General features: G+C 40.5%; 1 protein-coding gene across 1 annotated transcript; it reads right to left on the bottom strand.

Moving 5' to 3' along the window:
* Positions 1-9606: 9606 nt before the first annotated feature.
* On the bottom strand, positions 9607-19178 carry LOC109238209 (alpha-1,4 glucan phosphorylase L-1 isozyme, chloroplastic/amyloplastic). Its single transcript, XM_019404634.1, has 15 exons — positions 18554-19178; positions 16581-16819; positions 16266-16367; positions 15883-16059; positions 15412-15687; positions 14620-14891; positions 14206-14323; positions 13695-14120; positions 13442-13594; positions 12568-12696; positions 12202-12438; positions 11932-12008; positions 10549-10735; positions 10129-10329; positions 9607-9949 (listed from the first exon to the last, which is right to left on the bottom strand). Exons 1-15 carry the CDS (start codon positions 18768-18770, stop codon positions 9833-9835), a joined length of 2928 nt encoding a protein of 975 aa, XP_019260179.1. The 5' UTR covers positions 18771-19178; the 3' UTR covers positions 9607-9832.
* Positions 19179-24300: the final 5122 nt, after the last annotated feature.

Below are 24300 nucleotides of genomic sequence, written 5' to 3'. Positions count from 1 at the left end.
TGTGATCCGTGTACACCTCACACGTCACACCATATAGGTAATGCCTCCAAATCTTCAGAGCATGAACAATGGCTGCCAACTCGAGATCATGAACCGGGTAATTCTTCTCATGGATCTTTAACTGCCTCGAAGCATATGCAATGACCCTGTCATCCTGCATCAATACCGCGCCAAGCCCAATACGGGAAATATCACAATAAACTGTATAAGGTCCTGAGCCTGTGGGCAAAACCAATATCGGTGCGGTAGTCAGAGCTGTCTTGAGCTTCTGAAAGCTCGCCTCGCACTCATCCGACCATCTGAACTGGGCACCCTTCTGGGTCAATCTGGTCATCGGGGCTGCAATAGATGAAAACCCCTCCACGAACCAACGATAGTAACCTGCTAACCCCAAGAAACTCCGAATCTCAGTAGCTGATGCTGGTCGAGGCCAATTCTTGACTGCCTCAATCTTCTTCGGGTCCACCTAAATACCCTCTGCTGATACAACATGACCCAGGAATGCAACCGAACTCAACCAGAACTCGCACTTCGAGAACTTAGCATATAACTGACTATCCTTCAGAGTCTGAAGAACCACTCTGAGGTGCTGCTCGTGCTCCTCCTGGCTGCGGGAGTACACCAAAATATCATCAATAAAGACTAATCACGAACATGTCCAAATATGGCCTGAACACTCGGTTATCAACTCCATGAATGCTGCTGGGGCATTNCGCAACATGATGTTGAGGATCGGGTTGCGCGCCGCAACAATAATATATGAGGATCGGGTTGCGCGCCGCAACAATGATATATGATAAGTGATACGAGTCGGGTTGCACGCCGCAACAATGATACTAATCTCTCGGATGTAGATCTCAGCTAACCTCTCCGATGAATAAGTGGCTGCAACAGGAATAAAATGCGCTGACTTGGTCAGCCTATCAACAATGACCCAAATAGCATCAAACTTCTTCCGAGTCATTGGAAGTCCAGTAACGAAATCTATGGTAATCCTCTCCCACTTCCACTCGGGAAGCTCAATCCTCTGAAACAAACCACCAGGCCTCTGATGCTCATACTTAACCTGCTGACAGTTCAAACATCGAGGCACATATGCAACAATGTCTTTCTTCATCCTACGCCACCAATAAAGCTGCCGCAAGTCCTGATACATCTTCGCGGCGCCCGGGTGAATAGAATACCGAGAACTATGGGCCTCCGCTAAGATCAACTCTCGAATCCCATCAACATTGGGCACACAAACTCGCCCCTGCAATGTCAAAACACCATCCTCATCTAAGGTCACCTTCGTGGCACCTCCACGCTGCATCGTGTCTCTCAGGACACACAAATGAGGATCATCAAACTGCCGATCACGGATACGCTCCAATAATGAAGAACGAGCGACCGTACAAGCTAACACTCTGCTAGGCTCAGAAATGTCCAACCTCACAAATTGATTGGCCAGGGCCTGAATATCCAAAGCAAGCGGTCTCTGGCTGACCGGAACATAAGCAAGACTACCCATGCTGGCGGACTTCCTACTCAATGTATCGGCCACCACATTGGCTCTCCCCGGGTGGTACAAAATCCTTCAATAGCTCCAACCACCTCCTCTGCCTCAAGTTCAACTCCTTCTGCTTGAACAAGTATTGCAGACTCTTGTGATCAGTGTACACCTCACACGTCACACCATATAAGTAATGCCTCCAAATCTTCAAAGCATGAACAATGGCTGCTAACTCTAGATCATGGACCGGATAATTCTTCTCGTGGATCTTCAATTGCCTCGAAGCATAAGCAATGACTCTGCCATCCTGCATCAATACCGCACCAAGCCCAATACGGGAAGCATCACAATAAACTATATAGGGTCCTGAGCCTGTGGGCAAAACCAATATCGGTGCCGTAGTCAGAGCTGTCTTGAGCTTTTGAAAGCTCTCCTCACACTCATCTGACCATCTGAACTGGGCACCCTTCTGGGTCAACCTAGTCATCGGGGCTGCTATGGATGAAAATCCCTCTACGAACCGGCGGTAATAACCTGGTAACCCCAAGAAACTCCAAATCTCAGTCGCTGATGCTGGTCGAGGCCATTTCTTGACTGCCTCAATCTTCCTCGGGTCCACCTGAATACCCTCTGCTGATACAACATGACCTAGAAATGCAACCGAACTCAACCAGAACTCGCACTTCGAGAACTTAGCATACAACTGACTATCCTTCAGAGTCTGAAGAACCATTCTGAGGTGCTGCTCGTGCTCCTCCTGGCTGCGGGAGTACACCAGAATATCATCAATAAAGACTATCATGAAGAAATCTAGATAAGGCCTGAACACTCGGTTCATCAACTCCATAAATGCTACTGGGGCATTGGTCAACCCAAATGACATGACCAAAAACTCATAATGCCCATACCGAGTGCGGAATGCTGTCTTAGGGACATCAGACGCCCTAATCCTCAGCTGATGGTAGCCAGATCTCAAGTCTATCTTTGAAAACACCTTTGCACCCTGAAGCTGGTTAAACAAATCATCAATCCTCGGCAGTGGATACTTGTTCTTTATCGTCACCTTGTTCAATTGCCGGTAATCAATGCACATCCTCATCAATCCATCCTTTTTCTTTACAAATAACACTGGCGCACCCCAAGGAGAAACACTAGGCATGATGAAACCCTTCTCTAGCAAATCTTGCAACTGGTCCTTTAACTCCTTCAGCTCTGGCGGGGCCATGCGATACGGCGGAACAGAAATGGGCTGAGTGCCCGGAGCTAGGTCAATACAAAAATCAATATCCCTGTCGGGCGGCATACCTGGCAGGTCTGAAGGGAAAACCTCGGGGAACTCCCGAACAACAGGAACAGAGTCAATAGAAGGAACCTCTGTGCTGGAATCACGAACATACGCCAGATAAGCTAAACACCCCTTCTCGACCATGCGTCGAGCCTTCACATATGAGATAACACTGCGGGTAGCATGACCTGGGGTCCCTCTCCACTCTAATCGGGGTAAATCTGGCAAAGCCAAGGTCACGGTTTTGGCATGACAATCCAAGATAGCATGATACGGGGACAACCAATCCATCCCTAATATAACGTCGAAATCCACCATGTCTAAGAGCAATAAATCAACACGGGTCTCAAGAACCTCAAACACTACCACACAAGAACGATGAACTCGGTCGACCACTATAGAATCACCCACCGGTATAGATACATAAACAGGAATACCCAAGGCATCACTAGGCATAGTCAGGTAAGGTGCAAAATAGGACGACACATATGAATACGTAGACCCAGGGTCAAATAGCACTGAAGCATCCCTATCACAAACCAGAATAGTACCTGTGATAACTGCATCTGAAGACTCAGCCTCTGGCCTAGCTGGAAGAGCATAACACCGGGGCTGGGCCCCACCTCCCTGAACCATATCTCTGGGACGATCGGCTGCTGGCTGACCTCTACCTCTGGCGGTCCGAGCTCTACCTCTATGATCTCTACCTCCACCCCTATGGCCTCTACCCCCGCCTCTAGCTGGCTGGGCGGCCTGTGGATCACCTGATGCCTGAATTATAGGACGAGGACCCTGCTGCTGAGAGCTGTCAGAAGCTCGAGGGCAATATCTGGCAATATGTTTCGTGTCGCCACACGTGTAACAAGCCCTCGGCTGCTGAGAATAACGGAGTGGTGGTGCGCTGATAGGTGCTGATGATGAACTGAAAAGCTGCTGGTTAGAAGACTGCGACTGAAAGCCACGACCACCTGAAGTACCATGTGAGACCTGTAGGGCTGACTGAAAGGGCCTCGGAGGATGGCCTCTACCATAAGAATCCCCACCTCCAGACGAGGTACCACTGAATCTACCTGCATGACGGGGTCTCTTGTCTGACCCATGACCACCTCCCCGTGCAAGAGCCATCTCAACTCTACGGGCCGCATTGGCCGCCTCCTGAAAAGAAATCTCACTACCAGCTCCCATAGCCATCTGGAGACGGATCGGCTGAATCAATCCATCAATAAACCTCCGCACCCTCTCTCTCTCGGTGGGGAGTATAACAACAACATAGCGTGCCAGATCAATGAACCGAGTCTCATACTGTGTGACTGTCATAGAGCCCTGCTGGAGGCGCTCGAACTGCCTGCGTAGTGCCTCCCGCTGAGTAACTGGGAGAAACTTCTCCAAAAACAACTCCGCGAACTGATCCCATGTCAATGCTGGAGACCCTGCTGGTCTAGATAGGCAATAGTCCCTCCACCAAGTCTTGGCGGATCCTGCAAGTCGAAAGGTGATGAAGTCGACCCCATTGGTCTCCACAATACCCATAGTCCGGAGAATCTCATGGCAGCTGAATAAGAAATCCTGGGGGTCCTCTGTAGGAGCACCGCTGAAGGTGGTGGTGAAGAGCTTGGAGAACCTATCAAGCCTCCATAAAGCATCTGAGGACATAGCCGCTCCATCGCCGGCCTGAGTCACAATACCTGGCTGAACCACTGGAACCTGTGCCTGGGGAGCCACCTGCTCCGGAGTACGTGTAGCAGGAGTCTGAACCCCTCCTCCAGCCTGAGAAGTGGTTGGTGCTACTGGAAGCAAACCCGCTCTAGTGACGCTCTCCACAAAGCCTACCAATCTGACCAGAGCGTCCTGAAGAACTGGGGTGGCTATGAACCTCTCTGGGACCTGAGCTGGGCCCACCGGAGCTGTTGGGGCTGGAGCCTCCTCATCATAAGAAACATGAGGCTCCACCTCTGGGACTGCTGCTCGGGGCTGAGCTCTGCCCCGGCCTCGGCCTCTGGTACAGCCTCGGCCTCTCCCCCTTGCAGGAGCTGCTGCTGCGGCTCGGGCTGCTGCGCGGTAGAAGAGGAAGCACGTGTTCTCGCCATCTGCGAAAGAACAGAGTAGAAAGACAATGAATATTTGAGAAAACAGAATCGCACGACAGGAAAGAACAGAAGTGAAACTTTTCCTAACTCCGTAGCCTCTGGGGGATAAATACAGACGTCTCCGTACCGATCCCTAAGACTCTACCGAGGTTGTCCGTGAGTTGTGAGACCTATGTAACCTAGTGCTCTGATACCAACTTGTCACGACCCAGATTTCCCACCCTCGGGAGTCGTGATGGCGCCTACTAATAGGAGCTAGGCAAGCCAATTAGTTTAACATTTCTCTCAACATCATTAACAGTATAAAGAAGAACGAGGCAATTAATATAAAAGCGGAAGTCTCGATACATAAATAACTGAAACCAAGTGCGGAAATTCAAATACACCTCTACCCAGATCTGGTGTCACTAACTCACGAACTTCTACTGAATGCTAAAAACAAAGTCTGAATAAGAATACAGTACTGTCTGATCCGATACAAGGGAAATCAAACGAAAGACAGAGATAAGAGAGACTCCGGTCCATGCGGACGCCAGCAAGCTACCTCGGAAATCTCCGGACTGAAGTAAGCTCCCAACGCTCCTACTGCTGACCAAAGGCTCCTGCTCCGGTGCTATGATCTGTGCAAAAAGCACAGGAGTGTAGCATCAGCACAACCGACCCCATATGCTGGTAAGTGTCTGGCCTAACCCCGGCGAAGTAGTGACGAGGCTAGACAGGACCTACCAAAAGATAACAACCTGTGCAGGTATATATATACAAAGGCAACAGAACTAACAACAGAGAATATCAACTAAAAAGGGGAAGGGGGCATGCTCGGGGAAAATACAGCGAATACAGATCAACGGATATAACGACGAAACTATCTCAATACCATAGCTCATATATAAGTGGTCGGCGCGCCACACGATCCCATTTCTTAATTCATAAGTGGACGGCGTGCCACACGATTCCCATTTCATAATATATAAGTGGACGGTGTACCACACGATCCCGTTTCATAATAGATATATAAGTGGACGGCGTGCCACACGATCCCATTTCATAATATATAAGTGGTCGGCGTGCCACACGATCCCATTTCATAATATATAAGTGGACGGCGTGCCACACTATCCCATATCATAGTTCAAAATGTCGGGCTTTGTAAAGGAGGCCCCATTAGGGAAATTCGACAACATAACACTTTAACCCGGCAAGGGTACAGCTAACAGCCCAAATATCCCGGCAAGGGAGAGTACATAATAATAGTCTACACGTCCCGGCAAGGGAATAATCACAACACATCCTATTTTAAATCACTTCTTTCTCAACTATCACATTCTTGTTCGAGCCAACGCTCCAAAATATACCAATCACAATTCTTCCTCAACCGTTCACATTATATGAAATTTATCAATTAAACAAGAAGGTTGTGTCACTTCATTCGAATTAAAAGCAATTAAGACTCACGGTCATGCTAGACTCCGGTGCATAGACAACCGTCACCATGCCTATACACCGTACTCCACATTTAGCAAGTAGCAAATAACATCCTAATCCTATTCCCTCAAGCCAAAGTTAGAACAAACACTTACCTCGGTCCAAGAATAGCGATCAACTCTCTAATACCGCCTTTCCTCTACAATCCAACTCCGAAACAATGATATCTAGGCATAATTAGTTCAATAATATCAATAAGGGCTCAAAAACATAATCCCATAGCCTAGAAATGAAATTCCTATCATTCTTCCAAAAACATCAAAATTCGACACCGGTCCCACATGGTCCAAACACGAGGCTCGGGCCAAAACCCAATCACCCATAACCCCACGAGTTCAAATATATAATTTATTTCAAGATTCGACCGCAAATTGAGGTTGAATCACCCAAAATCCCCAAAGCCCTAACTCTACCCAAAACCCCCCATTTTCTACTTTGTTTTCAAGGTTTAGGGCTAGGAATTTAGTAATTAATAGAGGAAATTGAAGAAAATAAGTTGAACAATGCTTACCCAAGAAGTTTTGATGAAAGGGAGCTTCAATGGACGCCTAAGTGTTTGGAGAAGAAAGGAGTTCGTGTATTTTTGTGAAAATCCCGAGCTACTATTCTGTTTTTAACTTTAAAATTCGCTGGGCAAAATTGCCCTTCGCGTTCGCGTGAATGAGGACGCGTTCGCGAAGGGTGGATGGTTTAAGGCATCGCGAACGCGAGGGCTATAGAAGCGTAGAAGAAGGGGCTAGGGGTCTGGGGACTGGCTAGTACGCGAACGCGAGAGAGGACTCGCGAACGCGATGAAGGGGAAGCCTAGGCTATGCGGACGCGGGGTATTGTCCGCGAACGCGATGAAGAGGGACCACTGAAGCTTCGCGAACGCGTGACTGGAACGCGAACGCGTAAGAAGGGATTTGCTGTGCAAAAATTGCAGAAAATCTGCTATGTTTTCTAAGTGTAAAACTACCCCGAACCACCTCCGAATCACTCCCGAGCCCTCGGGGCTCCCAACCAAACACACACACTAACTCAATAACATCCTACGAACTTAGTCGAGCGATCAAATCGCCAAAATAACATCAAAATCAATGAATCCAACCTCAAAATCATCATTTTCATTTCAAACTTCTTAAACTTCTAACTTTAGATATTTAGGTCCGAAACACGTCAAATGACATCTGATTTCGACCAAACTTTACAGAAAGCGCTTAGCACATATTTAAGACTTGTACCGGGCGTCGGAACCAAAATACGAGCCCGATACCATAGTCTTTTAATCAATTTTCATTTCCATTTTCCTTAATAATTTCAGAAAAACAATTTCACAGAAAAATTCATTTCTCGGGCTCTCGACCTCGAAATTCGACTCCGGGCATATGCCCGAGTCTCATATTTTTCTACGGACCCTCCGGGACCGCCTAATCACGGGTCCGGGTCCGTTTACCAAAAATGTTGACCAAAGTCAACTTTAGCAATATTAATATCAAAATTCTTCAAATTTTTCACAAAGTTCACATATTTCAACATAAAAGCTTTCCGGCTTCACGCTCGGACTGCGCACGCAAATCGAGGCAACTAAAAGCGAGGTTTTCAAGGCCTCGGAAGCACGGAAAAGAGAGAAACCCGGTGATGACCCTTTGGGTCGTCACATGTATATTCACGAAAAAAATATACATCTTAAATATCAAATATAATATCATTTATACTTGTAAAAGTTTATATGCTTTATAATTTATTTGTAAGTTTTGATAATTACTTAATTCAAAATTTAATCTAACTGTGTAATTACACTTGTGCAACCAAACAGTAAACTTATAATTACACTATAATTATACTATGACAAACAAACAGGTCATCGTAATTACACAACTATATAATTACTAGGCTGTGTAATTACTACCCTAATAATTATACCAATTCCAATTACATGGTGGCTTTCCAAACAAACTCTTAATATGTTATAAAAGCGGGTTATATTTGTCCTTATTTTCAAACAACTGATGATTAGAGACAAAATTAGAAATTAGACTGTTTACCCCTTGGGCGAATGGACAAACAGAAACCAAATAATACCTTTTACTTTTAGTATGGATTTTTCACTCAACTAGATCTAAAATTAAACTCCGACGACTCAATTCCCCTAGTGATCTCCAATTTGCTAATGAAGACGTAATTGGCCAGCTCGCTGACTAATTTTACATGATACTTGTTACCTCTCACTCGCAACATGCTATGGATTTTGTACTCAACTAGATCTAAAATTTTACTCTGACTACTCAATTCCCCTACTCCAATTTGCTAATGAAGATGTAATGCGGCTAGCATGCTGACTGACTCCATGAGATACTTGCTATCTCTACCAGTACCAGTTACCAGGTAACTCTGTGCACCAAGTCTTGGACAGACAGAAAGAAATCGCTTAGTATTTTTACCTCTGCTGGGATTTAAACTTGAGATCTCATAGTTCGCAGCCAACTTTGTTGACTACTAGACTACACTTTTGAGTCCCATAATTTACGATAATTTATTTCTCTCTAATCATCTGATTTTTTTATAATTGTAGTGCATGCACCTCAATTAATTCCACGGGGTACCTCCTACCTCTCACCAGCATAAATACTAGGTAATTATGTCCACCAAGGCATGGGCATACACAAAGAAATCACCTAGTGTTTGTGTTTCTGTAGTCTCTGATCCTCTAAACTGGGTTTCTGGCTATTGTATCACAACATCTTTGCGACCAAACCGGAAGAAGCACAAGAACATCAATTTATATGCAAGTATTGTAACAAAAGTTGCTTTTAACCAGAAATGTCAATGGGAGGTCACATGCGGAGTAATTTGGCCTTGATTCAGCTACCAAGAAACAGAAAAGCACAGCTAACAATAATATGGCTGACCCGCCCAAGTTTAAATTGGTTTAGGTTGTAAACCCGCTTATTGATTTGACCAAATGTGTGGAACTCGAAATGATCTATCAAACTATTGAGTGAAACAATGTGGCTTGCATGATCTTGATTTTAGAATCATCCATTTTTTTATGGATTTGTCATCGATAGGCAAGTATAAACATGAAGGGGAACCTTGCCGCAATAGTAAAAGTTGTCGCCGTGTGATCAAGAGGTCACGGGTTTAAAACACGAAAATAACCTCTTATAGAAAATGCAAGGCAAGGCTGCGCACATCAGACTCAATGTAGACCGGCCTTTCCCCGGACCTTGCGCATAGCAGAAGCTTATTGAATCGGGCGGCCCTTTTAGGCAAGTATAAACATCGAATAAAAATGTTACTAATCTGCCAAGTTTGACTACGTATCCAAAATAAACTGAGAATAATGGAAGTGAGTAGCATATGATTCTCTATCTCCTATTATGTGGTAATATCATCCTCTTACAGATATATACGTTCAGAAAATAAAAGAGAAACAACTCATAATACAGGGATGTAGATTATTTAATGCTACTCACTGTTTTGTTATTTTCCCCCTTCCGTCTCTTACGGTAATTTCACAGGTTCAATGTTCCAAATGTCTTTGGCATATTCACGAATTGTCCTGTCACTGCTAAACTTGGACGAGCCCGCTGTATTCAAGATTGACATCTTTGTCCACCTCTGCAAAACACCAGTCACATATAGACATGAACAAAAACTAGTAAAACCTGGTTTTTTGCTCAAAGCTTGAAGCATAAACAAGTCATATTTGAAAATGTTAATAATCTGAGTTAATAACATAAACAAACATGAGAAAGTAGATAACATATCCAGAAGGAATTGCAAGCAATTGGACTTACTCTTTGGTCGCGATATGCCTCATCAACTTTCTCTTGGCATTCTATATAACTGGGGAAGTCCTTGCCCACAAGGAAATAGTCAGCACGGCCAAAACCTTCATTTCCTTCCAAGGATCCAATTAGATCATCGTAGTTATATGAACCAAAAGCACCACTTCTGACAAATTCCTTGACCTCTTCAAAACGTTCATCAGGTACAAACTGCAAAAGAGAGGAAATAAGATTTTTGTAAAGCCTACGGGCAAGGTCCATCTAATGATCTAAATGGATCTGACAAGCAACTTTATATGGTTATTGGTAAAGAAGAATAAAGGGGAGGAGGAGAAGATACACAAAAGATGACATCTGACCAATTGAAATATATCAATCCACGAAAAAAGAACATTCATCAAAATGTCATACAAAAGAAGGTGATTTCACCTTTCCCTCAGCTCTTTCTTTTCTAAGTCCTGCAATTTCATGAGCTTGAGCGCCAAAGAGAAAGAAGTTTTCTTCTCCAACTTCTTCCCTTATTTCAACATTAGCGCCATCCAATGTACCAATTTGAATACAACCATTCATTGCAAACTTCATATTACTAGTTCCACTGGCTTCCATTCCAGCCGTACTAGTGGGGCAGGAGAAAAAAAGAGAGTTAGAGACAAGAGTCAGACATATAAATCTCTATATAAAGCTAAACCTACATGATTAATGGGAAATATTAGATGTTTGGCGTGGTTAACACATTATTGGGGAAATGAATATGCTCACAAAATATTTTCAGCTGTTAGTTGCAACCTTTAAGTACTATCATTAACTGACAACATAAAATCATCCCATTTCATGAACCATTAGCTGGAAGCTATTAAAGTTCCCTACTTGAAATAGACTCGCCACAAGTTCCTCATTTAAGTACAAATCTGTTTGTGTTAAAATTGGGCAGAAGCATTAACAGCCACCGATCAAGAAAAAGAAGCATGAAGATCAAAAACTGCTTTCCCTGTTACCTGCCTTTGATGTAAATACAGGGTTCACCTGATATATTCACATCAAATGCATTCACCACTGCAGCAGATGTTAAAAAACTGATGTCATCTACATAAAGGCAGGACACTTATGCGAGAGTCAAAATGCATAAGAACTGGTGTCTTAACAAGAAATGGTGCCCAAAGTAATTTTTCTATATTATTACATATTGTAGGACCATCAATAGTATCGAATTTTTCTTGTAATAGGCGAAATTCCAAGTAGATTGTATGCATTTTACTGCCGGGAAAATCAAATATCAAATGGGGCTGCTTTGAGTCTGCGAACGAGTGAGATGATCACTGTCGTGTCCTGCACGCATCATTTCTACATGCACTCAATTTGATGCAAAAATGAACATGTATTTGGTGAATGCTACAAAATGTAACCTGAATCATTACAATATTGTAGCATGATATCATTCAAAACATCCAAGAGTTATACTAGGAGCCCGTTTGGATTGGCTTGTTTTAAGTGCTTTTAAGCCAAAATAGCTTTTAAGCCATTTTGTAGTGTTTGAATAAAGTAAAAAAGTGCTTTTAAGCACTTGTTTTTAAGCTAAAATGACAAAAACAAGCCAAAAGCAAAAAGTTAGAATTCCTAACTTATGGCTTAAAAGCTATTTTGGCTTAAAAGTCACTTAAAACAAGCCCATCCAAACAGGCTCTAGGAATGAGAACTAAGCAGCTAGCCGACCAATTAATGTTTTCACAAACAAGTTGCTGGATCAATCGTTGCCAATGGCAGCAAATCTATGAAACAAGGCGATTCAAAAGAAAGATGGAATCAGTTAAATACCTGATATGCTCTGATAGATCGCTAGCAGGAATTAGCAATTCAGCAACACTTACATTGTAATCTGGCACAAATATTACCTACAAGATAAAAAGGAGAGGACTCTTCAGGTTGAAGGTGCAGAAAGTAACCATATAATGAAACAGATCCAGAACTATCACCGTCAAAATTGCCGAGAAGTAAACTAAAAATAAAATGACTTTCAAATGCACTAGAAAACAATAGCCTGTATCAAATAAGCAAAAACTTCTAAGACAATAATCAAGCTGATACCTTCAATAAATCACCTATTTCTGGATCATGATTTATAGTAGCGCCAACATCTGTGATAAACTTCACAATCCTCTTCGCTTGCACATATGTGGCAAAAGCTTTTCCTCCAAATATGCATACTCGAGGAACATATTTAGCCTTTCTTTCTGCAGCTGTCATCTCTTTCATCTTCTTGTACCGATAAACGATGCCGAAGATATTTAACAGTTGTCGCTTATACTCATGAATGCGTTTTACCTGATAATTGGTTTTTCAATTGACAAATGCATGATATTTTTTCCAGAAACAAGATATGATTCATAAACTAAGACAAAGCAAACTAATCTCTTATGGCTAAAACTGAAACTCGGATGGAGAAGAACACACCTGAATATCAAACATTGCATCTGGGATGACAGAATACCCTGTCTTTTCTTTGAGAAAGGACACAGCCTTAATCTTGTTGCTCCTTTTTGCTTCCCTCCACTCAATTTGAAGATCTTCATTATCAGCAAACTGTGTATAATACCCGCAGCCCAGTTAGAACATAAAGGTGAATCTTTTAGGCACATACACTCAGTTTGAAATTGAAACTGCTTTATAAATAGTGATGATGCGTATATGTTGTATTTGTGAACTTCACTATCATTGTAAGAAGATGCAGGTTCACCGTAATTTAATTTGCATTGTTTTGGTTCATTCTACTGAAATTATGTAATTCAAAACTCCCCATTGTAATTCAGTTTTCAGTTATTCTATTAATCTTGATATTTGTTGTCGACGGCATTGACTAAAATTCTGAAAACCAATTGAAAGTGGAGGGTAACCACGATATATGCACAGTTTCAAGGGTGCCTAACACCTTCCCTTTAGCCAAAGGAATTTCCTTGCCTACTCTCTGTTTTCCACATGAAGTCAATTTTTCAAGAGGGTTTCATTTCAGAATCAAGTTCAAGTTTCGAAAAGAATTTCAAATAGATTGAGCAAGTGACCTTATACACTTGGCCAATTAGAATGTTTCCTTATGTTGCTAGTAACTCCAAAGTTTTCAAAACCCTTTTGGATCGTTAAATCGTAAGGAACACTTACCCTTCACATGTTTCCGATAATAAGAAACCATAAGTCTCAAAGATTCTGCAAATTTTTGCAAGGTGCAACAGAGTTACAGAGGGATGCATTTTCAACTATTTAACAATAAACATCATAAATCATACACTTCATCTTCTTAAACATACCACGTCAAAAAAGGCAAGAGAAATACCTGCTGCAGTTCTGCCAACTTTTCAGTATTCAGGACCCAGTCCTCTGTACCAGTCCACTTAGTTATGATACTACTAAGAGGAGGATTGCAGAAACGAATCCATCTTCTTGGAGTCACTCCATTTGTTTTGTTCTGAAACTTTTCAGGCCAGAGCTGTAAACATTAAGAGTAAAATAATACATGAATGAGAACTCAGTTTTACCAAAATCACAGATCTGATGCATATTCAAAGATTCATGCTAATGATGCTTACCTCATAGAACTCATTGAAAACCTCCTCCTTCACAATATCGCTATGGATCTCAGCAACTCCATTAACAGCATGGCCTCCCACAACACACAGGTTAGCCATGCGGACCATTTTTGGTGGTATAACAACAGGTTCTGGCACCACTGTAGTTTTCTTATCAATGTCCTTTGCACCTGGTTCTGGCTTCACACTAGTTTTCTTACCAGTGTCATCTTCATTTTTGTCTTCTTCATCATTCGTCACAACTTCAACTTTGTCACTAACTTCTACTGTTTCAGTATCAGCATCAACCAGTCTTTCAGGCTTACTAAATAAATCCGCAACGGAACTCGGAAGATCAAAATTTTCTAAAATTCTCATAGCAGCCAACTTTTCCTCCAATTTGTCCAGCTCTAGTGATCCATATTTTGATATGATTTCATGTACCAGCTGTTAGGGACAGCACATTGCAGAAATTAGTCAAAACTTCAACATGCAAAATCGAATAGATTTGTTGAATTTGTAGTTCCATCACCTCCTCGTCAATCATCTGAATGATTTCGACATGTCTAGGGAGCAGCTTCTCCATCAACTCATAACTCCATTTCTCCAGCGCCTCAGGCAAAACAGTATGGTTTGTGTAAGCCACAGTCCTGGTAAGTTTCCACCATTAAGGATGTCAGTGTTACTTTAAAAGTAGGAGATAATGTTTTTCTGTTTAAAAGAGTGTTCCTATCTCCTGCTATTTGATGTGTCTGAAGTTTGATGGCCAATCAGTCCATGTGGAACTGAAGTTCAGAAATAAGGATCTCAATACCAAAGTATATCACTCGAATCATGAATTTAAAACAAATTCACATGATGCTTATCTGTGCAGTTTATTCAGCACAAAAATCAACGTCAGCAGAAACCTCAATATGCTAATGCAAATCATCTAAATTTTAAGCACCTTTTAGTAATATTCCAAGCTTCCTTCCAACTCAAGCCCTTCAAATCTATCAATATTCGCATCAGCTCCGGGATACAAAGAGTAGGGTGGGTGTCATTCATCTGCACAGCAACTTTTTCAGGAAACTCTTCCCACTTGATACGATCGCCTGATCTCCTCTCAAATCGTGCAATAATATCTTGGAGTGAAGCCGAGCATAAGGTATATTGTTGCTTCAAGCGAAGGATCTTCCCCTCCACTGATCCATCCCCAGGGTAGAGTATGTAACATATCTGATGTTAGAGAAAAGCCAGCTTAGCCATCTTTTTATTATTTAATGCTCTGCTATTTATGTCGCTATGTCCCTAATGTATTTGAAGATAAGCCTCCAACCCCTGCCCTCCCCCCACCCCCCCACCCGGAAAAAGGGAAGAAAGGTGAGGGGAAAAAACAAGAAAAGAGTAGGTCAAAATATGCCTAGGACAGACAAGAATGTAGATATCAGGTCTTTTGGTCTTGACCTTTTCTACCAAAAAAAAATATAGTCATCAGTCTCCCATTAGATCAGTCTTCTGATCATCCAATGTATAGATAGTAAACCATCTGGTAAATTCAAGACACAGATAAATGCATCTTTATAAAGTCCAATGTTATGATGGAACCCGAAATCATGTCCTATAAGAGTTGTTGGTCTGAAAACGCAGTAATTATTGTGACGGCAAACTGAGAAGGCTCATACTGAAGCCTAAATTCACATTAGGAAAAGGCGAATAGAATATAAAAATGTTCTAAGAAATAATAGATTAACCGAACCTTCTCAGCATTTGCTTGGGCTTCACATGCTTTGGTGTGCTCTCCAGAGTTGAAAGCAGATAAATCAAAATCCGCTGATGGAACCTGTGTAGACCACAGTCGGAGGTTGATTGTGGTTTTAGTCTTATACCCTGGTATGGGAACATCATATGCAACTGCTTTTATATCCTCTCCACCAATCCAATACCTCTTTCCATCTGATCCTGTAGTGACTTTTCCATAGAATTTGATAGGATATGAAACATCATTCCTCACAATTTCCCATGGACTGCCAAGCTGCATTGACAACTAGCAATAATGAATATCCACATTGCATGAACTAAATAAAAAGTAAAAAGTCATAAAGAAAGAGAACAAAGGAATTTGAAAGCTCTAAAGGGAAGAGGTGAAAAGTACACAACAAGGATATAAATAATCTTAGCACATAAACACACATGCAATCAAGAACTAATGAAGTAATAGCAAGCGTACTTCAAGCCAATCTTCAGCCACCTCCTCCTGACCATCTTTAGTAATCTGTTGCTTAAACAACCCATATTTGTACCTAAGTCCATAGCCCCATGCTGGGTAATTTAGCGTTGCCAAAGAGTCCAGAAAACAGGAAGCAAGCCGCCCCAAACCCCCATTTCCTAGAGCAGCATCTGGCTCCTGTCAGTAATTGTTACATAAATAACAAGTAGTTAACTCCAACAAAAACATAAACAGGATTGGCTCTTATGGCTTCTCAATACTACAAAACAGTGGATGCATGATGTCACAAATGAATACACATAGTCCAATTGTTTTAGAGTAAAACCAAAAGAACTTGGAAAGCTAGAAAATTTTCTGATGCATGACATAAAAGTCACACTAACCTGAGAAGCCACATTTTCTAGATTGTGGCCAAGATTTTTCAGAGCTTCTGCATATGACCCGGTAAGCTCCAGATTACCAATTGCATTCAACAATGCTCTACCCTAAAGAGTTGATAAAGGCATAAATTAAAGTCAACTGCCATAGACTTGCTTATGCATGTTTTCAGGAACTTTCATGTGTAACAAATAAATATAAAGACAATTAGTCAGCAAATATCAAACTGATTAATTTCCTATTAAATGAATTAGGCCATATCTCTGCAGAGCGAATTAGTATTATTAAAGAGCAAAGAGAAAGTAAGATTAATCAGATACCTGCAGAAATTCCATGGATAGATAGTATGCCTGCTTCATATTCATCTTCTCATAAAAATCATAGGTAGCATTCCAATTAATAAGAAGCGAATCACGGACACTTTGGGCTGTTGCAAAGAATGCCTTAGGGGGCTCAAACCTTTCAGGAGAGAATAAAGGTGTGAATTCTGCATGGTATCTGATACTTGAGGCAACAGATGCGGCATCAGGAGCAAAAGAACTCAGGACACTCTCAGCACCTATATATGTCATGCGAGGGAACATAAATCCCAAATAATAAACTGGAAGGAACAGATGGAAATAACAACTTTGTGTATCAAGTCCTTTGGAAGTTAGACTTCTGAGCTATCCTATAGAAGTTTCTATTAGGAAATGGAAATTGGACCTAACTCAACCTCAAAAGCCAGCTCGTGAGGTGAGGATTGCTCAAAACCAATGTGGGACAATTCCACACCCTCGCGCACGCCCAAGCCTGCAAACTTGAGCGTGGACAACATAATATGGGGACCCAATATTGCGTAAACCAAGAATTGGGATGAGTCTGGCTCTGCTACCATGTTAAGAAATGGACAATGGTCCTAACTCAACTCCAGCTAACTCATAAGGTGAGCATTGATCAAGATCATACAAGGCGACCAAATATTTCCACATAACGGTTCCATTTTCAACTTTGAAATACGCATCAATCTCTTCCACATTATTGCGAAATGATGGTCTACTTGTACTAAGTTAATGTTGTAAAATTGAAAGGCAAAAAGTTATGTCATATTTCTGTTTTTGGCTCCATTTTATTGTATACATATGCAGAAAAGTGTACTCCCCTTGTTTCAACTTATGTAATCCTGTTTCCTTTTTATTCTATTTAAAAAAGAATGACCCATTTCTAAATTTGAAAATAATTTAACTTAAATCTTCCCTTTTCGGGGTAGGGGTAAGGTCTGCGTACACTCTACTCTCCCCAGACCCCACTAGTGGGATTTTACTGGGTATGTTGTTGTTGTAATTTAACTTAAATCTACCATTTTACCGATAATGACAAGTTTTTATACTCACACAAGTTTTATGGCATGTTTAAGATCACAAGTTTCAAAAGTCTTCATTTCTTTCTTAAACTATGTGCTCAGTCAAATTGGTTCACATAAAGAATGGAGTAAAATGTGTTTATATAATAGACCACAACCAACTCCAAATCTATCGACTCTAAATACTAGATCCGCCTTTGTTCAAATGGTGAATTCTGATTCCTTTTAGCACTCCATCTCGTCATGAAATAAGAAAGGAGCAAGAAATCTTAATGATATCGCATTAAAACTCCCACATTGGTTGAGGATATGGGCCATAGTCTGGTCTTCGACCATTTTTCTTAACACCGGTTGGACTGATTAGGCAGAAATTAACCAACTTTGATTCACTTAAAATGCAGATAATTGTTGATCTCATCAAAAACCAACACCGTAAGCTAAACATGAACTTTCAGAATATCACAATTCGTGCAAATCACAGAAACTAAGCAACAAGGTCAACAAACTCTCAAAATGATCCGTAGAAACATGGAAATCAGGATGTTAGGAGTACGATTGACGCCTTCCTCAGTAATAGGATCCTCAACAATACTGCCTCTGTTCCATTTGATGACACTCTCTCCGTATTAGTAAAGAATGATACCTTTGTATATTTGAAAATTAATTAACTTTAAACCTTGCATATTTACCCTTAATAACAAGCTTTTTATTGACGCACAGAAATGTCAACTACATGTTCTTAAAGTCTGTGTCCACTCATGCACCATACGGTCACATAAAATGAAACAAACAAGAGTAGTTGTTAATCAGAGTGAAAACGGAACTATAAAACAAATTAAACTTTTTTCGTGAAAATCGTAGAAATTAAACAAGAAGGTCACCAAACTCACAAAAACTATTGCTAATTAATTAGACATTAAAATAAGGAAACGTTAGGAGTTAGAATGAGACCTTCCTCAGTAACCGGATCCTGAACTTTCTGCTTCGGCTCACTTGAGACGCTCTTCACGTGGAAATAACGTTTTACACCCCGAAAATCCGAGGTTCTAGTGAGGAACAACTTGGAACTTCTGTTTCTAGAATTGAAACCGATCAATCTCGAGTTTGAGGCGCAATGCTTGTATAACTCTGCTCCATTTGCAGTCGCACAGTACGACGACGTCGCCATTTGCTCTTCGCAGATCTATTTTTTTACCAAATGTTCAAATGAACTCGCTGATTTCAATTTCTACTATATATGCATACAAACTACCAAAATTTTCGATTTCGAATTCTGAATCTCAGTGCTAAGAGAGTGAGAAATGGAGATTTTATGAAGGTGAAGAGAATGTGGAGAAGGGATCATAGAGAAGATAACCAGAATAGGTATTTGTTGAGTGTTTTGTGTCTACTTGTGGAAATGTCACGTTACTCTGTTTCTCGATTATCAAAAAGTTAATTATATCCAATGGAATCACGATTATCCCCTGCACCGGGACTAGTACTACTGTGGATCTTACTACTCTACTTAAAATGCATAGTGGGTTTTGATCTCCTACGATCCGAGACTCATGGGAGATTTTTAGAAACTTGTACACTTTTGCTTCATAGTGAGACTACCCAAAAGCAACGGACCTGATGGCTGATGGATCTCGTAACAATAAATGGGAAAATATAATAGTTATTTGCACACCACGTTTACATCAAAATAAGTACTAATTTAATTTTAGTAGTTAAAATATATATTACCAGGTAATATTACCAAAATATATAGTACTATATAATATATTTAATCATATTTAATTAATAAATATGAAATAAATGTGTATATAAAAGATATCCTACATATGTTTTATTTATTGGTGTGACTTGAACATCAAGGATAAAATTTTTGTGGATAAAAGTATAGAGATTTGAAATTTTGAAAAAAAATTAAAAGCAAATTTGACTGTTTCATTTGATGGTTATAAAATCATGTTATTAAGTATAAAATAGAATGTTTAAATATAAATTATTTTTAATATACAAATGTGTTATTTGTTTAAACAAACTAAAAGGTAAATGCTGTCACATAAAATAAAAAACAAAGTATATTTTTTTTATTTGAATATTTCTTAAAATAGTGGTGTCGGTCAGTTTAAGCTAGTTGGACTATTGCACTTAGTATCTGCTATCTTTCGCCATTCTATGTGCTCTTCCAATTTCAATTTATATGAAGGAGTTTGACTCGTCATGGAGTTTAATAAAAAAAGTTATGGTGTTAAAAGCTTAAGGGGTAAGATTTAGGGGGACATGAACGTGACATTTGGTTATAAAAGTTTCTCATTAAGAGTAAAATGAATAAAGTAAAAAGGTTAAAGCTAAATTGGTTTCAAATATAAAAATACAATCTTTTTAGAACAAGAAATTACTAAAATAGTTTTTATCATATTGAAATTTGAATCGTCATCTATCAAAGTCTTTATCCTACTTCATTAACCCTTAGATCAAGGATATTGGACAGGATAAAAGAAGTTTGGGCATTGGATGGGAAGAAAAAGAAGTAACTAGAGTTGGCGTTGGTGGATGTATCGAATTACTACCACTTGATGTGATATTTTGGGGCAAGCGTACGAAAATATGGTGTTCGTTAATTGCTTTGTGGGCCGAGGCAGGAGAGTGACCGTCCATTTGCTTTTCACAAAGATATTCAAATCATAGAGATTATGTATGTTTACTTCAAAAATACGAGTAACAATAAAATTTGATTTGTGGTTTTAAAGATACGTGATTTAGTTCAATACCGATTAATAATTAAGAAGTATGAAGTAGAAATGAAAGAGAAAAGTGAATCAAACCAATGTTACTCAGCAACAGTGACTTCGAGCTCAGGTACCTCGAGGTAAGCTTGATATAATAAGAACAATAAATAAAGCAAAGTAAGAACAATAGAGCTAAAGGACAATGTTGATGAAAAGCAAGCGAAAAAAGGTAAGAGTATATTCTTTTCTTAGTGATCAGATGATGTTACAAATGATTGGGTCCCCTTTATATAATAGGGGAACCCTAAATAAGGAATATTTCTATTTACAGTACGGAATATTCTTGATACAGCTCTCTAACTGCCTAGTACGGAATTGTACAATCCTATTCCGGGATTTGCGCCATGAATTTGGGGACGTGAAGCTCGTTCTTGTACAAATCCATAATTCGGGGTCGAGCTCACTTGGCCCCGGTATTCCTCGCACTCCTATCTCCGGGCGTCGCACTCTGCCTTCGAGCTTAAGTCAGGTCAGCCGGTCTTGAACTCGATCTCACCCGGACTCGAGCCTATAAATCGGAGGCATACGATTTTGACCGTATACAGATAGTCCACGCGTTTCTTAGAATAAGATGATAAGAAACGATTTGCACCTCGATTTTCCCGAGCTTCTTATGATGACGTCATGCCCGTGACATAGGTTCTTGAGGTGACCGGAAACGTCACGTCGGCGCTCTTCTCCAAAACATCAAATGCGTGTCAGTGTTGGTCAGCCATTAGCGTCGCCGAACTGTCGTCGCCTTTCTATAAATATGAGGATACTCTGTTGAACAAAGAAATGTACGCATTTCATCTTCATTCACTCTGATTCTTTCTATTCTTTACTTCTTTCCCTAATCATCTATTTCCATGGTTCGAACATGCGATCACAAGGTCGCATGGCAGTAACTTTACCAGTTATGCTAAGGCTCCCCTTTTCAAAGCTTCAATTCGAAAAAACGAGAGAAGGGCGCAGAATCCTTCCCGCATTAGGAAATATGCGAACTTCACCCTGCTGCTCATCTCTCTTAACTTCAACCTGGTGTAGCACTTCATTCCTTTTGCTTTTCATGGAACGAGGTGGCACTATCATCTACTAACTTTTGCATCCCACACTGGCACAACGTCCCAAGGATGAACATTCTTGGATCGTTGCTCGTGCATCTTGCAACCTTTTTGGTTTTAGTTGTGATAAAAAGTGAAGCTACGTCTTCTTGTCTTCCCTTCTGGTCTTTTTTTTTTTTGCCGCTCTTTTTTAATGGATTATGGCCCAAAATTTCAACAGAATGCTCAATCCTTGCTGCGGAAAATATAGTTATATTTATCGAGGGTTTTCTGCCCTAAATCTCTTCGGGCACATAGACATTTCCAAAGATCAAAATGGGGTCCCCCGGAAGGAGGCTTCTGAAGATGACGCTCTCGAGGACGTGGCATTAAAAGTAGATTAGGTTCTTGGCTTTTGTTTTTTACTTCTTTGTTCTTGTGTAAGTACCCTTCATGGGTGTTGTAGTTATATTTTGTAACCATCTCTTGGAAATATAAAAGGATCCCTTTGTCTCCCTTTTGGCTCGTGTTGAATTCCATTCAGTCTTTACTTGTGAAAATTTTGATTGTATAACTTTAGTGACTAGTCCAAATACCGGACTCAGGACATAATAAACCCTTAGGTAGGGGTGGGCATATATCGGGTAAAACCTATAACCCGAACCGTTAATTATTTATTGGGTTATCGGTATTGGGTTATTGGGTTAACGATTCGGTAACGGGTTAAATTTTTTTTTTATTGGGTTATCGGTTCGGGCTCGGTTTGGCAATTCTGTTATTGGGTAAAACCGATAACCCAATAAGGATTAACTAATTTACTAGTTTACCCTTAAGTATATATATACTAGGGAGCGCAATTTGGTGAAGCCTATAAGGATTGAGTAGTTTTTGTGTTGTTTACTTGAATTTGAAACTATTAGTACTATGTTTGGACTTTGGACTTGTCAATCTTAAGGTTGCTACTACTTTGTATTGTTATTAATGTGTTTGAACTATCACTTCGGACTGTTTGTAGTGTTGAACTATTAGTTGAAGTGTTGAACTCTGTTCTATTGTTGCAGATTTAGTTCTATTGTTCTATTGTTAGCAGAACTATTAGTTCTATGTTTAGCAGAACTATTTGATGAAGTTGTTCAGTCTTTAAAGCAGTCGAAGGGTAGTGACTCAACTTCTCGCTTTTTCTTTTGACATTTACAAAAATTACATCACAAACATGTGCATCGTGGCTGACACTTGTATTTGTTATTCATTTAGATCGCTTGTATTTGCAGTGTGAGCACGTGATTTTTGCCCTATATGAATTGCTCCTATAAAATCAAAGAAAATAGATTTTTCCAATTATTTGCCATTTTATAGGATTTTTTAGGATTTTTATTTAATCGTTTGCATTTTGTGCTTGTTTAAGTTATATTTAAATCATGAAAAATACCAAAAATATCACGCATGGCATTTAGGCTTTATTTTTACATTCTTAGGATCAACCGGTAGTTACTTGTTTTATAAAAATTGAAAATCATAAACAAATGCTTCATATTTACACTCTTTCCTTTTATTGATTTTTGTCTTTTAATTTAGGATTAAGTAGCTTTTATAATTTTTATAATTAGTTAATTAGTTTAATTTCACATTTTTAGATAATCTAGGATTTTAATTTTAGGATTTTTAATCAAAGAAGAAATAAAAAGAAAAAGAAAGGAAAATAAGCAAGGCTGATTTTCTTTGAGCCAAAATTGCCAAACCCAAACTCTTGCACCCCTGAAACCGGGTAAAACCCAGCCCAATACGCCTAACCCGGCCCAAAATTACCCCTGAACCGGTCCAGACCCCTTCCCATCTAAACGACCCCATTTTGCCCTCTACTAATCGCGACCGTTGGATCTCACTAATCCAACTGTCCGGAACTGGGGAGTCATGTAATATAAAACGATCTGAATCGTCCCCCCCTACCCCTTCACTCATCTCTCACAACCCCTCAGTCTCTCATGTAACGCCATCGCCTGCTGCCTGCCGGAAATCGCCCACGGCGGCCGCCGGCGTCCAACTGCCATGAATTTAACACCAAATACTCTCCTCACCCCCCTCTTTCCAAATCCCCGTTCACTTTCCTTCAAATCCGGCCTAAACTCCTCGAATGTCAATTTAAAACTCGGAACCCTAGCGCTGCCATAGTTTCTCCGGTGGCGGCGCCACCACCAATCGACCCCAAAATAACACCAAATGACCACCAGACCTCCCTCATCCCAAATCCATCATTCCCCGCCCTCGAATAGGGCCAGAACCCTTCGAATCTTAGAATTTAGGGTTCAAGCTTTAAGGTTCAAAGACAATTTCGACCATGCAAGTTCATCTCTCCATGTTTCTCTGAGTGTCCAGGGTCTGGTCGATCTTAGAATGATGCCACTCGCCTGTTCTTGCCAAAGAGTAGGCGAGTTACACCATTTTAGGGTTAAATCAGATGTATCCGATGATTTCGAGCCTAAGTCGGTAAGCTTCTTCTCCCTTCCTTTCTTCGTTTTTGTTTGTCTCTTTGCTCGCTTTTTCTCTTTTCTTCTTTCTCTAACGTGCTTTAGGGGACAGTTTGTTTCGCGTAATTGCATAGTTATTCTCATTCCTCCAGTTCTCCTTCTCAAAATCTTAGCCCATGTTTTCTGCTTTCTTTTTAATTTTATGCTGACTTCTCTGAGAAAATTAGGTTGATAATAGACTGTTAAATTAATGTTACCTTCAGTTCGGTATTTTAGCTTAAAGAAAAATCAGCATTTGTTAGCTCTAGTTCATTAATTGGATTTGAATATTGGATTGCTTTTGTCATTGTTACTTGCCTCAGTCCATTTGGTTTTGATTTGGGCCTAGGGTCATGCCTTTAAGTTTCTGAATTTTGGTTTGGGTTGGGTGT

Source organism: Nicotiana attenuata, unplaced genomic scaffold (genome assembly GCF_001879085.1).
Source record: "Nicotiana attenuata strain UT unplaced genomic scaffold, NIATTr2, whole genome shotgun sequence".
NCBI lineage: Eukaryota > Viridiplantae > Streptophyta > Magnoliopsida > Solanales > Solanaceae > Nicotiana > Nicotiana attenuata.
Note: the sequence above shows the minus strand (reverse complement) of the source record. Positions and strands in the feature narration are given on the sequence as shown.